General features: G+C 39.2%; 2 protein-coding genes across 5 annotated transcripts in view; one reads left to right on the top strand and one right to left on the bottom strand.

Annotated features, from left to right (window-relative positions):
* Positions 1–4,022: 4,022 nt before the first annotated feature.
* Positions 4,023–5,573, bottom strand: fgf1b (fibroblast growth factor 1b). The gene is made up of 3 exons (XM_079587203.1): positions 5,340–5,573; positions 4,919–5,022; positions 4,023–4,700 (listed from the first exon to the last, which is right to left on the bottom strand). Exons 1-3 carry the CDS (start codon positions 5,542–5,544, stop codon positions 4,497–4,499), a joined length of 513 nt encoding a protein of 170 aa, XP_079443329.1. The 5' UTR covers positions 5,545–5,573; the 3' UTR covers positions 4,023–4,496.
* A 7,969-nt stretch (positions 5,574–13,542) lies between these two features.
* The window catches only part of LOC306984307 (rho GTPase-activating protein 26-like), a gene marked incomplete at its 5' end in the record, with an annotated part of 106,506 nt that continues 101,657 nt past the window's right edge, over positions 13,543–18,391 (top strand). For all 4 annotated transcript variants that reach the window (XM_079585535.1, XM_079585533.1, XM_079585534.1 and 1 more), the window contains one exon: positions 13,543–13,696. In XM_079585535.1, coding sequence (XP_079441661.1) covers positions 13,543–13,696 — 154 coding nt within the window. The remainder of the gene's footprint in view (positions 13,697–18,391) is intronic.

The following is an 18,391-nucleotide window of genomic DNA, read 5'->3' as shown; positions in this document are numbered from 1 at the left end:
TACAGGGCTTCTCTCTGTGACACTGTGTCCTGTTTTATGTTTTGGTTCCCCTTCATGTTTCTGCATGTTGGTTTCCTCACATGCGTATTATTTGAATTGATTAATATTTGGGACAAAAATGAATCGAGTCACTGACCTAATAACCTGGGAAGCACCCAGAAGCATTGTGATGGTGAGTGTTGCACATGCAAGCATCACTCATACTAAACGAAGCTATTCTGGAAAGTCTTCATTGAAAAAGATGCATTACGAGTATGTCTGCTCGATAATATTTACATTTAGCCAATATACAAGATTTTAACATGAATTTACCATCTCACTGTGAATGTTACTTTGAGCCTGCTGGGGGGGGGGGGGGGGGGGGGGGGAGTCCTGTGACCTGGGATTAAATATGAATGAGTTTTCTGTAGTAGTTTTTTTGTAGGCCAAAACCTGGAAACGAGTTAGCATTTTAGCACTTCCGGTTACATCGTACTGAAGTCAATGAGTTTTTTGAATGGATGTCTGATATAAGATCTGTGGTGAACACAAGCTCAAGATATTTTCATGGTTTTATACTACAGCATGTAATAGATTTGTCTTGTCCCTTTTACTTGTCTTGAAACATGTGTTTGCTACTGTAGCATGTGGCTAAATGGGACATTGAACGTCATCACGCTGAACATGTAAACTCATCTACACACTACTCCACAGTCGAGCTCTTACAAACTATTCTAACTCAAACTTTCAGGGAAAATGTATTTAATTAAAGACTGAAAGAGTTGTCGAAGCTTAATGGTGGTGATGTTGAAGATTCTTGTGATTGTATTGTATTTCGGCTTTAAAATGCATACAAGTTGTGTTCATATGTGATGGTTATCAAGATGAACAAAACATCTAAGAATCACAAACTTTTGTTTTTCACAGAGCTTGTTTTCTGCAACAATCCAAAAGCCAATGAAAAACCCTATTGGGTTTTTGTAAAGGGAACCAGAGTGATGCTAACTTCCGAGGTTGGCCTTCAAAAAAATGTTATTAATGCAGCGCTCTGTAGAGAACCGTAGTGGGCCCGGCACAACGCTCTCTGGTTGTCCCCCGGACGACATCCCTGTGATAACAGTATAAACGAACGTTTAAAGAATGATTGATCTGAAGAATGTGTCCAGAACTGCAGTTTTGAAAACGAGAAGGCCCGGATCCCAATAAGCCGCTCTCTCGAGGCCCTACCGCAAGCATGCGAGGCGCACCGTGAGGAATTCTCCATTCTACCCCAATTCTTTCTTCCTCCCTCCATCCTCTTCGTATCCTCCCCCCCTTCAGCCTCATAGCTTTTGCAGCCGCTCGAGACGTTGCAAAGTGTTTCAGCAGATGGAAAGCAGTCTTTAATTACAGTGGAATCAGCTGACCGGCATGCATCCCCTCTTTCCGTCCTGGATGGACGGAGGCTGAACAACAGCAAGGTAGAAAAGTAAGGCCGCACACACATGCATGCACGCAGATGTCAACAACACACTCCGGTTTAAGACTCCTCCAGGGGCACGTTGCAGGGGTGTGTGTGTGTGTGTGTGTGTGTGTGTGTGTGTGTGCTTGAGGTAATGAAGAAGTGTTTGTACAGTTTTGAAAGGATTTGTCTTCCGCTTTGACAGAGGTCTGTCAAAGTGCTTTATAATGCTGGTCTCTTGGCTGCAGTTGCGCCGGGGGAGTCCCAGAGGAAGCTGTTGCTTGTTCAGTTTACAGTGAATGGCTCCCTTCCTGCTCCAACCATGGCCCCAAAGGCTGGAGGCCAGGGTGCAGGGCTGTGTGTGTGTGTGTGTGTGTGTGTGTGTGTGTGTGTGTGTGTGTGTGTGTGTGTGTGTGTGTGTGTGTGTGTGTGTGTGTGTGTGTGTGTGTGTGTGTGTGTGTGTGTGTGTGTGTGTGTGTGTCTGTGTGTGTGTGTGTGTCTGTGTGTGTGTCTGAGAGAGAGAGAGAGAGAGAGAGAGAGTGCTCTCCCTTGTGCTTGTGGGTGGATATGCAATCGTACATCTGTTTGTTTGATAATGTGTGTATGTGTGTGTGTGTGTTTGTCATTTAACCTCACAGATTTGCATTATTAAAACAGTTCTTGGACTTTTTTTTAATTCTTCAACTTTTAACTGTTTACAGAAGGGAGTCTCATTTCCAACCAATACTCTTGCAATTGGCCATTTGCTTCAGCTGTCCTTCCGTAAACGTAGTGAAGTGCCTTCATATGAGAAAGACCATCTGCATTTTTGCCCATACTAAATATCAATCAGCAACCTGGAAATAATTTACTCTGAAACTCTTACAAGAAAGTTTCACTTATATATTCTGAGGTTACACTGAAATGTGTGGAGTGCTGCCATTTTCAGCTCAAGTCAACAGAAAAGTGGCTAATTAAATACATGACTGCCATCTGCTGGTGAAAGTACAATCTGTGTTATGTTCAAAAGTATTTATCCTGATAAATTATACATTCTTTTGCAACTCATTTGTGTGTGTGTGTGTGTGTGTGTGTAACCCGTGTTTCTTTTTTGAAACACACCATTAATTAGTCCTGGATTAGCTAGTCGTCCTCCAGGAAAACCCACCACCACCACCATCACCACCATGATACTATGGTTGTAAGTTTTGATTTTATTCTAGTTCCAATCTTCTTTGTTCTCATTTTCCCGCCACTGGTTTGTTTCTATGGTTGTTAATTAGTTCCCCACGCCTGTTCTGTGTCCGATCTCATTTATGGATAGTGGTTGTTTTCCCCAGCTTGTTTTGTGCAATTTTAGACTATCTGTATTATTCTCCTGCGTTGTGTGCTCATTACAGCAGCCACTTGAAGAACGGACCCCACAACGAGAAAAGTTTAAAAATGGACTCAAATGTGTCTTCTCCTCCACCCTGAACAGAGGAACCTGTATAGGTACCTTCATATTGCTGCTTGTTCAAATTGCTTAATTAAAATGAACTTAAGCAACACAATTGCTATAGATTTTGTCCAAACTTAATTTGATTGTGTTCAATCAGCTTAAATATATGTAAAATTGAAGTTTACTTAATCAGTTTGTGTTGGATTAGGAGTATTTGGGCTAGATACTCAAGCACGGCGGGTTCACCATCACCAGCCCCTCTCTGCACCCAGAGAACCGCCGGCCACCGTCCCGTTGTCCTGATGGAAGATCCAACCACGGCCCATTATAAGATTTCTAGCAGGAGCGGTCAGGTTTAGATTTTGTATCTGTTTGGCATTTGCTAGAATCCCAGACAAGCAACATAGTGTCTGCCCAGATCCGGGCCACATCTGGTTCATGTGGATTCAAGGCGTTCCAGATGTGGGCCGGACCTGGGCCGACACTATTTTCCTGTCTGAGATCCGTGATCCGTCTGAAGAAGATGTCCAGCTACAAAATAGGCCCAGAACATTAAAGATCCATCAGTATATTGAACCGTGGCCATGGGGTACTTTTATCCCTGTTTGCACCAAACACATCTGGTAAGTTTACTGCCAAAAAGCTCTTTTTTTTTAACGTTTCATCTGACCATATAATCCAGTCCCTTTTGAAGTTCCAGCTGTGCCTGACTACTGAATATTCTGGAGTTTGTTTTCGGAGGAGCGAGGTGAATTTTTCTTGAAATCCTCCCAAAAAACTTGTTGTGATGTACTGTAGGTGCTTTTTGTTAAAAAAATGAAGCTTTCGGACCACAAGACTCAACTAATCTCTGCAATTCTCCATCTGTGATCCTTGGAGAGTCTTTGGCCACTCAAACTCTCCTCCTCACCGTCCATTAAGACGTTCTCTTCCTGGCAGATTCGTAACATCTTTAGTTGATTGGAACTCCTTAACTATTTCCCTGGTGGTCAAAATTCTTTAGCTATTTTCATACAGCCACTTTCTATTTTGTGAAGCTCAACAATCTTTTGCTGCACTAATTAAATGACTTCTTGCATTTAAATGCCTAATTATTATTTTTTAAAGCATTTAAATTGTGATTTAACATGGAGATATAATTTTGGCAACACAACTTTATAAAAATAATACAACCTTTTGTTTCTAATGTGTTTTTATTGCCTTTTATTTGATGTTAAATGGTTAACATGATTTATTGTTGCACTATTGAAAGTATATTTCAAAGTCACAGTGAAGCTATGCCATTTAAGATATATTTCAATTCTTTTGTACAGCATAAATATACAGTAAAGTTAGTAGCCTATACAGTATATTTACATAGGAAAGGATCAGACATTCTTAAAATATTTCTATATCAAAGGCTCCAATGATAACAAAATACTTGTATTCGTAGAAAAAAATACAATAGTAATATTTTTTTTTAAACTTTTTTTTACATTCACCTGTACAGACAAAATGATCTAAAATAAATATAAAAAATAAATGTTTTATTTCTATATATAGACATATATTATATAGATAAAACGTCTAACTAAGCATTGTCTTCTCATTTACTTATTTAATTTATAATTCTTAATAGTGCTTGCAGTGTTTTGAGAGCCTCGACGGGCCGAAACATTACTGTATGCTGCCATCAACTGGAATTGGCAGGAAGTAGATTGCATTTTGGCCCTTGTGTGTTTTGGAGCCGCTTTTTGTCCGTCCATTCTTTCTGATCCCCACGTACCAGTCTCCGTTCTCCTGATACCTCTGTGACCGGTATGTGTTGTAGTGGTTCTCCTCGATCTTCTCAACGAAGTAACACTCATCGTTCAACATGGCCTGACACACAGGACAGAGATTAGAGCTGTTACACAGTTCTTTACAACCCTCTTTTAATGAATCAGAGTTCAGGAATTTAACAAGTTTAAACATCATGCTCCAGTTTAAAGAACGATTGAGGTTTTAATATGTTCAATATAATTTGTAGGAGTAGAAATATAAATTTTAAACTAATATCAAATTTGTGAATTTGGTTCATATAAGTATAGGTTACTTACAGTGCCATAAAGTTTTCCACATTTGTCCATTGCCAGGTATAGTCCAGTCTCATGACCCCTGATGGCCACCAATCCTGCTTTCACAGCTTTTACCTTCAAAAGAGCTGTCATACAATAATCATAAAACATGTATACTGCTATTACATTGTAACCATGTAGCCTAACAGTTGTTACAATTCACAGGTTCTAAAAGTGGCATTTTCCATTAAATGAATTACATTTTATAGTGCATGGCATGGTATCACTATAACATTTTTATTGCATAGGCTTTATATGTGCGCCTAAATTACACGTGTTCAAGCGCTTTTAACATTATTTCATAGATATTTTAGATAACATTTTTACATTTAGCTCTGTGTTAGGTTAATCAAGATAATCTCAGGTAATCCAATATGCTTCAAAGTTCAAAACAAATACTAACTGTGAACGTCGTTATCTTGTCGACTCGCATCCACAGTCCCGCTGGGTTGGATCCGGAGATGGTATCCTCCATTCCTGCAGTACAGTTTTTGCAGAGAATAATGTCTGGGATCTTTCTGCTCGGTGGTCGTCGGTAGCAGTGTGAAAGCGGGGATATCCCGCTCGGTCATGGCGCAGAGTGTTGCTCTGAGGCGCGCGGTGAGCATGAACACCCCTGTGAGGGAAATGGATCCGTCTTCCGAGCTCAACTACACTTATAACGAGTATGTGTCATGCAGCCTCCTTCACACTGTCTTATTATAAACAGACAAATTTGTTATGCTATTCTGAAACATAATTATGATTATGGTTCTTATAATTTTGGTCCATAGAAGTATATTGCAAATGTGTGTGTGTGTTTGTGTGTGTGTGTGTGTGTGTGTGTGTGTGTGTGTGTAATCCTTCGATTACAAAACGCTGAAATCTAAAATACATATAGCCAGGGTTGACAGTACAAAAGATTCTCATAATAGAACAAATTTGTAATTCCTTTCAAGATCCTTTCTTAAAGGGACAGTTAACCCAAAAATAAAAATCATGTTGTTCCAAACCCATAAGCGTTTAATCTTCAAAACACAAACGAAGATATTTTTTAATGAAACCCAAGTGGGTTCTGTCTCTCCACTGAAAGCCCAGGTATTCAAAACTTAGAAGATCCTAAATTTTCATAAAAGGCATATCAAAAATGAATCCTTTCATATAAAATGACTTTATATGATGAACAGTTTGAATTTAGGCTTTGCACATAAAAACGCCTATATATCTAAAACCACTTCACATATGGTAAACATGCAAGCTACCATATGTGATGTGCTGTATGTGTATTTTTGTTCCATTTTCGGGTGAACTATCCCCTTAAGGCCAATAGGTAGTTTGGTTTTCATTCACTTCAAAGGGCCTCAGCCAGACATCACATCTGAAGTGGTTTGAAAAGCTATCAGAAACATGTTCGGAGAGCAAGAGAGAACAAACAGAACAGGAATGCGTTCAGCCTTAACCGAGCATATTTTCCAAGCAGCCACTACACAGATACATTGTATTTATTGGAAATAGAGCCTTAGTGCCAGACAGGTTGTCGAGAACACTGTGCAAAGCAGCCAGTGTGAATGATGGCCCTCAATGGAGTGCTAATGAACTGGGTTGACCAGCAACGTTTGAGACTTACCTGTGACTTTGTTTCAGAGCTGCAAAGAGAAATGCAGTCTCTAACTGTGGAACAGAGTTTGTCCTTTTGTTTTTTTTGACTCTGGATAGTCTGGATAGAGTCAGTGGGCAGGCTTCTTCTTGTTCTCTTGAAGGATGACTAGTATTATGAGATACATCCCAGGGCAAAAAAGGCAGCTTTGGCATACTATCCAGTATCCAGTGCAGTCTATGTGTGTGACGTGGGCCTGTATGCTCGGAAAACCTGCCTGTGTAACATCATCTGGTTATCAACTGACCTGAACTCTGTTCACCGAGGCACTACTGCAGTAGATGCGCTCAGATCTGGTAGAAGATATGTGACCTCATCTTTTGCCCAGACAGTGAACTGTGTTCATTTCAGGACATTCTATATTTAGATCTGTCTGTATCGTCGCTATTTGTTGCACTTTGGTTTACACACCCAGTTTTTCTGAACCTTTGACATGCAGTAAGAGTTTGACTGTGTAGTTACTAAATGTACATATGACAAATAAATCCTTCTGAATTTCCATTACTTTTTCAGTTATATGTTTCCATATGTGATTACTGGATAAGATATAATATAGATAATTCAGTAAAATAATAAAAAAAAAAAAAATCCTAAATAAATTATATTTGATTTACCCACAGTAAATACAGTAATATTGTGAAATATTACAATTTAAAAACACAATATTTTAATATATTTTAAGATATGATGACAAAGCTGAATTTTCAGCAGCCATTTCTCCGAGTCACGTCAGTTTATTTCTATAGCGCTTTATTCAAAACAGGTTGTTTCAAAGCAGTTTTACTGTGATGAAAAGGAAGATAATGATGCAAACAGAATTCAATTCTGCAGTTACGAAGCTCTATAAAGACAATAGTCAGTTCAATGTTGATTCGGTTCAGTTCAATAACTCTGCAAACTTCATCAAATATCAAAGGAGTTCAATTCATCTATAAAGCAGCTCTGGAGAAAACATTGATATCATCATCCAGCTCATATCAGTTCTCATCCAATAGTGTCAGTACAGTCAAATCAACAATATTGCTGAATATTAAGTGTCCTCAACTAAGCAAGCCAGACAGTGGCAAAGAACCCAAACTCAGTCGGTGACAGAAATGGAGAAAAAAAACCTTGGGAGAAACCAACGAACATGGTTCAAGCTTGCATTACGAGTAAGATTGTGGTTTGATATCATTCAGAATATTTAAACCATTTCCTGCTTGAAAATCGTGATACTTCACGCCGGCATATGGATGAAGGAAAAGTTAAAGCTGGCCATATGGGTTTCTGTGCAGAGGACTTGGTCCTCATGGTCTTTGCTGAAGACTCCAGTCTTCAGTGTCACATGATCCTTCAGAAATCATTCTACAGCCATGGCCAAAAGCAGGTTAGGGTGTAGTTGGATATTCAAGCTCCACCCATTACGCCCAAAATACATTCAGAGAGGGGGAGCTGGACTTCACACTCCATCCATGGCTCTGCAGTGAGTAGCCTCTCTTAGTAAACTCTTTGAGCGTTATAGAAACTTACATGATCAAGTGTTTAAACGACAAAACACATTCCCTTCCATATATTTGAATATATCTGAATATATCATATAATTAATTATTTAGTTAACAAGTTTGTGAATATTTGGAATAAAAAAGGAAAACTAAATAAACTAGATATCTGTCGTAGTGTGGCTGCATGAAGTGCCACAATGGGATTAATGCATTCTAAAATAATGTTCTAAAATAACGGTCACCTTAAAAAAAACTCACGCTGGGGGTTCAGCTAGAATATAGAGCCCCTGGTATATAGATATACACCATCCTCTTTATCGCAAAAAAAAAAGAAAAGAATTTCTCTCTTTCTTTCTTTTTGCCGCGGGCAAGTCCCAGCCAACATTTGCATGTGGGGCCCATATGGGTATGAAATGGGCTGAAAAATGGGCCCCATGTAGGATTGTCCGCGGGTTCCATAATGGCCCCATGTTAATTGCCCAGATAGATTTCATGTAGGATTGCACTTGGTACTAGGTAGGACTCAAGTGGGCAACATACACAAGACCCATCTCGGTCCCAGTTTAATTATGACCAGCTAGCATAATTTTAATAATCATATCATCAACACATGGGAAAGTGTGAATTAGTATAAATAATTCTGATTGGATTATTAGAGCAAGCTGATTGCTGTAAAAGTCCAGTAAAGTCACCTTTATTTCACGAGTCACACTTATATATAATTAGATAAGGAAAAGGTGTATGCATATTTAGCATGCTGTCTGTTCTGAGCTTGGAATTTGGCCCGAACCCAGTGTACTCCCCCCGTTGTGGTAGCAGTAGTTCAAACTAGATGTGAGGAGATGGGGCGGTGGAGGGATGCTGATTAACTGTCAACAAACAGAGGTAAGTCTGCTGTATATATACCTGTTATCGTTAATTGAGTTGATTGACTGAATGTACTTCTCTCGTGTTAATTTGGTTAATTTTCTGAATGTGCTCTTCCCGAACTTTGTTAAGAAAACATAATTTCATGAGTTCACACTTACATATAATTAAATAGAGTTAAGGTATATGCATGTTTGGCGTGCTGTCCGAGGGGAAGTCTCAGTGCTCGTAATTTGGCCTGAACCCAGAGTACTCCCCCCAAAAAGCAAATGAGCAAAGGACAGCCTCCAGACTAAAGACCCCCAAAAATTGCCGGACTGGCGTTTCGAGAAAAAGCATGGTCGTTTGACGTCACGACGTCGGGTGAGTGGGTCCTATCGGCCGCCAGCAGGGTGAAATAAATTTGAAACGCCTGGCCAGGAGAGCTCTTGCGATGTCTGACTGAAGATCAAGACATACGGCATCAGACGGGTTAGCCTCGCCGGCAGACGGACGGAAAGCAAAGTATAGATGTTCGACCAGAAGGCTCTCGCAGCATCCGACGGGAGATCAAGACTCACGGTATCGGACGGATAAGCCTCGCCGGACGGAGAAGACAAAAAAGATGGACAGTGACTGGGCGGCATCGGACGGGCGTTTTGTGCTAAGATGCTTGATTGCTTTGAGGTGTTTTTGGAACCAAAAGTGTGTGACGGGTTTGTTGGAGTCAACTATGAAAAGAGGTTTGAAAGGAGATTTAGGTTGAGAGGTTGAAAATATAGACAAAATTGCCTTTTTTTTAAAGCTTGGTCTGTCTTGCTTTGTTTGATCAAGTATGAGATTGTTTCGCTATGGGGTGGTGTGGATTTTTGGGTCGAATTTGAAGGTGATAGCGATTTCTGAGCATCTAAGAAAACCAAAAAGACTCAGATGAACATAGCGTCGAGTGTAAGGGCGGTTTTGAGGGGCTGGTGACCTGTGCGAAGGGTATGAATACATTTTGTGAGAATGTCTCAAATGGATCCTCTGTTGTTTGCATATCACCCCAACATGGGTGTGTAGATGATGCCCTCATTTACATGCTACAGAGGATCCATGCACACCTGCACACTCCTGATGGATCTGTGAGGTTCACATTCTTTGACTTCTCAAGCGCCTTCAATACAATCCAGCCTCGACTGCTGTGTGAGAAGATGAGGAGAATGCTGGTGGATTCATCATTGGTCCTGTGGTGCATTAACTTTATCCTGCAGACCACATGTGCATCTGCAGAATAGTGTCTCCAATACTATCCTAAGTAATACGGGGGCGTCACAAGGAACCGTTCTGGCCCCGTTTCTGTTTACCATCTATACGGTTGGTTGTTGTCGGCCTAATTAAGGGAGGAGAGGAGGAGGAATACATGAGAACAATTAAGGACTTTGTGGTCTGGAGCGACCACAACCATCTCCACTTTAACATCTCAAAAACCAAAGAGATGGTTGTGGATTTTAGGAGGAAGAGGAAACAATCAATTCCGATCACCATACATGACAGACACCTTGGTGTGCAGCTCAACAACAACCTGGACTGGAAAAGCCACACAAGGGTGTTTTGCACCGGATAGTTCTAGGAACTTAGTTCTAGGAAATAGCCACCAGGATGGTTCATCGAGAACTAATGGTTCCCCTAAGAACGTTTTCCTGGTCGAATTTGCACCGCCAGTAGGAACTCTGAAGTGACGTAAGCCACGCTTGTTGTTTTTACTTTTATTTTTTGATTTTCATTACTTTTATTTTGATTGCGCAGCAGACCTTTATTTTGATAGCGCGGCGAACCGCAGAGCCAACACAATGCTCGTTAGTTTACGATCTGTCTAACAGTCCTGTCTAATACGCTATTAGATTAAACTGTTATGCATAGAAAGACAGTATATGAAAAGGTATTAGCGTATGCCGTGTGGCTGATGTCCAGTGTTGCTAGCTAAGCAGAAATACATAATCATGTTTCTCTTGGTCCCCTCAAAAGTTGTGTTGGATTTTCTCCTCAGTGTAAATGTTAAGAGGACCATCTATCACTGTTTTCCATGTTCGTAGAGTTAGTTTCTGGAGTAATTATATAGGCTTTAATATGTGTGTTTACACAGCCTTTTTTTTAAATGGCGGGTGCTGGTGTGTGCGTTCAGCGAATCAGCGTACACTAACGTCACGGATAGTTCCGACCTTACTCTGAAGGAGGAGCTAAATTAATTTATCCAAAAGGAGTTCCTAGAACTAAAATCGTTCCTAGTTCCTGCGGTGCGAACACGCCAAAATCCGGGAACATCTGCCAATAGTTCTAGAAACTATGAAAAGGTTCCTCCAGTGCGAAAGCCCCTATGGAGACGGTGTACAAGAAGGGTCAAAGCCAACTTTGTTTCTTAAGGAGGCTGAGGTCATTCAACATATGCCGTCCACTACTGTGCAACGTCTACCAGTCAGCAGTTTTTTGCTGTGGCGTGCTGGGGAGAGGGTGCCTGTACGGGAGATAGAAACAGAGTCCACAAACTTAGGCTGGCTCTTCTCATAGGGACTGAATTCGACATGGCCCAGCTGGTGGCGGAGCGAAGAATACACTCTAAGCTGAGATCGATAATGAACAATTCCTCACATCCACTCCACGCCCTTGGGGTGAGAACAGCAGCACCTTCAGTCAACGACTGATCGCACCAAAGTGCAAGTCTGAGCGCACCAGGAAGTCCTTTCTATCGGCGGCTATCAGATTGTTCAATGTGTTGTGATGATAACAAATCATCACTGGTACTGTATATAGTTATCATAGTTAATCATAATTTGGACATTTTTATCTTAGTTCGTTAGCGCTCATTTCTTATTTCCTGTTCATTTTTATATATTTTTTAAAATGTTTATATTGTAGATCGTACAGATTCGGAGATGACTTGTTTGTTATGTGTGGTGCTGTGTTTTTTGTGTATTGAAGCTACAGTGACAATGCAATTTTTCTGTAAAGGATCAATAAAGAATTAACAATGTTTTGTGCGTATATACATCATAATCAAACTCAAAGTATAACAACAATGAGCAGATGACATATCATTCCTTATAAGGCAAAACTTTATAATAAGTATATAGTAAAAAAGTATTTACAAATAATTTGCAAACTGTTAGTTTATAGTTCATTAATAGTTTATAAGCTAGTTGATGCATTAATAGACTATATACAAACAGTGGGACCTATCATACAGTGCATAAAGTGTTACCCAATATAATTTAGGTCCCTTTTTAGACACATGGTGGCAGTATCCTCCACATCAGAGATGCAGACAGTTGTGTTGGACATTAATTAATAACAAGACCAGCAGGAATGAAATGATATGAGGCAGTTCTTATGACACTGAGATATACTCACACCCAGGGAACATTTATCAGCCATCGGTGGAGACTCTCGCAACACCTTTCTTTAGTTTCCTTTCTTTCTTAACCAATTTCAATTCCGCTGTACATATAGCACCATCAAAGTGAACTTCCCCAGCAGCGATGGCAATATGGTATCTGTTCTTCTTTCAGTTGATGTTATAAATATCTGCTTTTCATTAGCATTGCCTTATTTGGCTTAAGGAGATGCTGACAGGTTTGAACAAGATTCTGACTAAAATATATTTAGAGCAAAAGTGAGACAAACCCTGGAGTAAAGTGGGAGAAAGGAATTCAGGATGGTTCGGGGGAAAAAGTCTGACCCCATCTCTGTTCCAGTATTTCTAAGCTGTCATTCACTGTAAAAAAGTTATATGAGATCAATAAATTATGACAACATAAGTTTTTATGTCACTTTAACTCAAAATAAGTTCAGCAATTTTCAACTTTTTTTTTTGTTATAAGATTCAACTATTTTTTTTAAAGGTCAGTTTAATGAATTTTAAGTCGAAATGACTTATCATCCAAGTTGATTGTAATGTAAGACAGTAACTTTTTTTTTTTTTTACTGTGTGGAGCTCATTAATTAATCTGCACTACATATATAGATAGATAGATAGATAGATAGATAGATAGATAGATAGATAGATAGATAGATAGATAGATAGATAGATAGATAGATAGATAGATAGATTTGTACAATGGGTTTTACAGTGGGAAAATATGTGAATTGAACTATGAAATCCTCACATCGTAGTGACATCATCGCTCTTGACCATCCAACCAATCACGTTCTTATCCTGTCGCATACAAAGCGTGTGTGCCGCGTTCACCGCACGCTCCGGAATCCCGCGACACCATTGGCCGAACGACATGCCAATCACAGGATTATCCGCTTCATGGTAGGTTGGTACAGACGCGTTTAAAAACGCCCAAACAGGAGACGCGATTACCGCGTTTTGTTTTATCATCACCCCACAGACGAACATTATGACGTCGTCATGAGAAGCGCGCGGGTATTCCGTGGATTCCCTTGATAGACAGATCGCCTCAAATATTTGTAGGTTTTTTTTTCTCCCAGCAGCGGCTTTGTTGAAGAGATGCACTTGTGATTTTTGTCAGACTGCATCCGTTTCCGACTACAGCTATGTAGTTTCCACTTCTATGCCTTTTATTATTAGTTAAAGTTGCGGTTAAGTTGCATCTGCATTGCATTCCTCTCTTGTCCTGGACTGAGGAACTGGAGTAAGAATGGGATTGCCTGCGTTAGAGTTCAGCGACTGCTATTTGGACAGCCCGCAATTCCGAGAGAGGCTGAAGTCTCATGAAATGGAATTAGAGAAGACCAATAAGTTCATCAAGGAGCTGATCAAGGATGGGAAAGCTTTAATTCAAGCCCTGAAAAGTAAGACATGTTTGCTCTGCTTATGAATGTAGGAGGGAACATGTACTTTGCTTATTAATCTGTAACATATTGTTTATTACACAAGACAAGGAAACAAGTTCGATTAATATATAGGCTAGTCCTTAAAAAGTGATTGTTTTATGTCAAAGACGTAGAGAGCTTAACATTTGTAAAACTACTTTTAAGTGTGTTTCTTTTGAATAATCTGTCCATTTTAAGACAATCATAAATTATTATCACATCCAGTTGCCCCAAAAAGTCACACTTAATTTTTTTTGGATGTCATTTACATTAACAAAATAGCAAACTAAATGTTCTCAAAAAAAAAAAAATTCCCATGGTTATTATTATTTTATTTTTTTGCAATTATTTTAATTAGGCTACAATTGAGTCATTTCCCTTCAGGTTTACACAGGTGTTCTTGCAGAATACTTGCAGAATTCATTAACTTTGGACAGGTTCAACTCACATTTCAGAAGCAGCCGCAGTGACCCACAGATCCAGACCCGCCTGAAATTTCCATTACCTTTCAAAACAAACACACACCGAGTCTGACCCTAGCAGAACAAGCGCTTACTAGAACTTACATCCAGTTGGAGTTGATACCAAACCGGCTCTCTGTGTTGACCCAAGAGACATGTCCTAAGACGCAAGGTGTTGAACACAATACCGAGGCGTGTCACGGCTCCCACGTTTGACAGCTTCAAATTCCTCGTGTTTGTTATATAAAGTTGTACAGCTGGAAAAGCCTCCTCTCTGATGTGGTTTCTAATATTGGAATCATCAGTTTTAATGACATTTGTCAGAGCAAGTCCCGAATAAGCCCTGCAAATTAAGATGTTTGCTTGTTACGTTTCTCATGCTTATCTATTAGCCTACACTTTTTGTTATTACAGAAAATGTACAACCAATTTGCCAAAACATAAAATAATTACAAATTGTCACTGTGTCGGATTTCACATGAGACCAAACCCTTCCTGTCCTCTTTATCCATTGCTGATCTTTTGCTCCACTCAATAGCGTATGCGATGTGTGAGAGACTTCATAAACACTTAACACACTAACTTGTTGTTTTGTGTCAACATGGAGCTTCTTTCCACAGTCTGAGCCCTGAAATCATGTTTAATTCCTCCATAAACACTAATCACAGGTTTTGTACTCCTCACAGATGTATTTTTGATAATTGACATTAAAAGACAGATGATGAGTTGAGGCAGGTTCAAAGGTTATGAGCAAATGTTCTCAGCGACTCGTGTTTTGGCAACACCCAAATAATGGCTTGAGGAACGAGGAAGGACTGATTTATAACTGACATGTATGGTATAGGGTAACAGTAATTGCTATGGTATTGTTATTTGTCAGGTTATTTTTTTCCACTAGGATATTTTGGTCTCTATGGGTCAGATCCTGTCTTCAATATAAGGCTATGGGATTTAAATACAATTGCGAACCAAGTCTTTTTTAAACTTAAAGTTAATGTGTAGCCTACCAATATATATCACTGCGGTCACATTTCTTCTGAATGATTCTGGCTTGTAAAATTGTGGACTGGAGTTTGATCACTGTTGTTTGGTTGCTATGTCCAAAGGATTGACAATTCACACTTTTTGCAACTTTGTTACTCATTATTTCACAATGCCTATCGGTCTACCCTTCCTCTTTTTCTTCTTCTTCTTTCTTATGTATACGTGTGGGATTGTCCTGCTTCATTCCATCAGTGAGTGGTTTGTGATTTTCTTGGACTTTTCTCCTACTGTCCTGAGGGCCGATCACCTCTGAACCCGTAGAACCGTGTGAATGCTCTATATATCACTGTGTCAGCTGGGCTTGATCCATGAGCTCAGATCTGCAGTACGGTTTGAGCTGTGACTGATTCACAGACATCAGGACACTGTAACCTTCAATGGGCCTGTGCATTGCTGCCACACAGCCTTTTCCTGGAATCATTTTTATGTTTTTTTTGGAGGAGTGACTAACATGATGTTGTGGTTCATGGATTGTTGGAAAGTTAGGGTGCAAATTTACTGGAGGGGTCGAATAATGTTCGAAGGAGTTATAAAAAAAAAAATACCCCTTAAAACTCATCTTTGATAATCAAATTTAAATGTTTTTTTTTTCTTTCCCATCATTTCTTCAAAAAGTTCTAAAAGAGATTAGTCTAATTTTTCTGAAGAAACTCGATCGATCACTTCATATGATGATCAGATTTCATTTAGGCTTTTATTCACATTTAAAAAATCATTAACTGGAAGCTCAAGCTTGTTCTCTTGACATGTGAGAACCATTGAGGTTAATTCTCGTGTTACGCAGCACGTTTGAGCTTCTGCAAGAATTCAATCTGTTCATCAAATAAAGCGATCGAGTCTCTTCAGAAAATTTGGACTAAAGCCCTCAATTCATATGGATTAGTTTTACAAAAAAAAAAAAAAACTTTTTTGAAGCGTCACACAGTGATAGTTGCGTAGCTGTCAATGGACGGACAGAAATCTCTCAGATTTCATCAAAAGTATTTTCATTTGTGTTCTTCCAAACCCAAAAGTCTTACGGGTTTGGAACAACATGAGGATGAGTAATTAATGATAGCATTTTCATTTTTGGGTGAACAAACCCTATAAAATGAGCTTGAATGTAACACCCTTGCTTCATTTATTTTAGTATATGCGGAAATTAGTCCCCGCCTCCACTCAATCCATCCAGCTCGGACTCCCTGATTCACTCGATCAACTCTAGTAGCCTAAATGCTACAGAATGGCAAGTATAAATATTGGTTTAATTTAGCCATATTAATTAAATAATGTAATAATTTATTCATAATAAATCATAATTTAACCAGAAACTGATTCAGAAGAAGCAAATTGTACAGGCAGGTCCGGCTTTACGGGGGAGCTTGAGCACCCTCAAACGAAAGCAAGAGCACACTCAGTTGTTCCTGTAATAATATCATATTGACAAAACATATTTTACTTCAAACATATACTCCAGTGCTAAACACATTCATACTATATAGAACATACTTTTGTACTGTCGCAAAGTTCAAATTTAAATGTTGTACGCACTCAGACACTGTGCGATTTCGGACGCACCGAATGCTTTGATAGCATTAGCACCGCAATTGCTGAATGAATACGGCATTATAGAACATTTAACATATATCATTTAACATGCCTGAAATCCCAGCCCAGTTTCAGTTAAATTTAAGTTTGTCTAAATTAAAAGAAACAAGTTCTTAAAACTCAAAAAAACGAAACAATTCAGATGACTTAAAATGTGTCAGTTTTGAGAACTCAAAAGAAAAGGAAAGTTCTAAATACTCATAAAAGTTCATTTGATTGAACTAATTTGTTTAAGTTGACCCTACTCAAACCAATTAATTATGTTTGAGCATTAGGGTTTATAGTAATTGGTTATCCTTTGGCTCGACTAGGTTATCAAACAGCCGATAACGTGTTCCTCAAACCGTGTTCCCGTTCGCCATCTCAGAGTCCGACAGCTGCCTTCTGAAAATCTGCATCTTTACACTGCAGTTTTAATGAGAAAATACTGCACCTGTTTTGTCTTAAAGCACATTAAAAACACCACAGATGTATATAAACAACATTAAAAGCTTGATTTTCACCACAGGGGGTCTTTAGAAAGTCTAGTTCACACACACTGCAGAGCGTTTCACAGGTTATGAACGGAAAGAGAACATGCTCCCGATGGATGAGGCTGTTTTCACACTGCACAGCTGTGAATGGAGAAAAGATACATTCGGTAGTGCTAAGTGAGGGCACATCCACAGATGAATGCATGAGAGGAGAACAAAGAAACAGCGTGTGTGTTTTGCTTGGTTTGTGCTGTGTGAGGAGTGGGCTGGAGGGGAATTAGGGCAACCTCCCCTTGATAATTATTGTCGCTCTATAATCTCAGCCCTCTGTCTGGAGGCGACCTACGGTAGCTGGCGTAGCTTCAGTCTGCCGCGCTGAGCAGGATTATCGTTTGTAGGATTAGCACATATCCTCTTTAATAAAGCAACTCTGATATACTATGTGCTCATAAACTCAGGATTACAATCAATCAATCAATCAATCAATCAATCAATCAATCAATCAATCAATCAATCAATCAATCAATCAATCAATCAGTCAGTCAATCAATCGTCTTTGATGGAGGCTCTCTAGTAAGTGATGGTGTTGCCTCCAGATGCATTTATAATGTATGGTTGGCATGTTCCCTGTCTTAAATTAATTTGTCCTCTGGCTGGTAATTGGAATACATGCCAGTTGCCTTAAAGTATTAATACTGGACTGGGGAAATACTGTATATTATGAAATATAAGTTTGTAGGATGATTATTACTATTGCACGTATGAGTTCAAATCCCTAAACGTAAGTTTTAACCTTTTTTTTTTTTGTTACTCATCATCCTGTGCCGTCCATCTATTTATATTTTTCACATTTTCTTCAGAAAAGAAAGGATATATCGGATCCACATCCGTTATAGGCTGATAATAGATGGTTGATATTGAATTTGCATGCTCATTTCTATATTTTTACATTTAGTTTACAATTGCTGTCATCTTACACTCACCTAAAGTAAATCTTTAAAAACACCTGCAATTTAATTGCTCTTTTAAATATAATCTTTTGCTCGAGTCAAAATGAAATACATTTATATTTTTATTATTTTTCATACTGTTTATTATAATGTTGGGAT

The sequence above is a fragment of the Phoxinus phoxinus genome, assembly GCF_949152265.1.
Source record: "Phoxinus phoxinus genome assembly, chromosome: 17".
In the NCBI taxonomy this organism is placed as follows: Eukaryota; Metazoa; Chordata; class Actinopteri; order Cypriniformes; family Leuciscidae; genus Phoxinus; species Phoxinus phoxinus.
This window is presented reverse-complemented; position numbering and strand designations above follow the sequence as displayed.

Coding starts and splice junctions, on each gene's coding strand:
- fgf1b (XM_079587203.1), bottom strand. CDS start 5,544: ATGCTCACCGCGCGCCTCAGAGCAACACTCTGCGCCATGACCGAGCGG. Junction 5,023..5,339: donor ACAAGATAACGACGTTCACA/GTTAGTATTTGT, acceptor ATTGTATGACAG/CTCTTTTGAAGGTAAAAGCT. Junction 4,701..4,918: donor GTGGAAAACTTTATGGCACT/GTAAGTAACCTA, acceptor CCTGTGTGTCAG/GCCATGTTGAACGATGAGTG.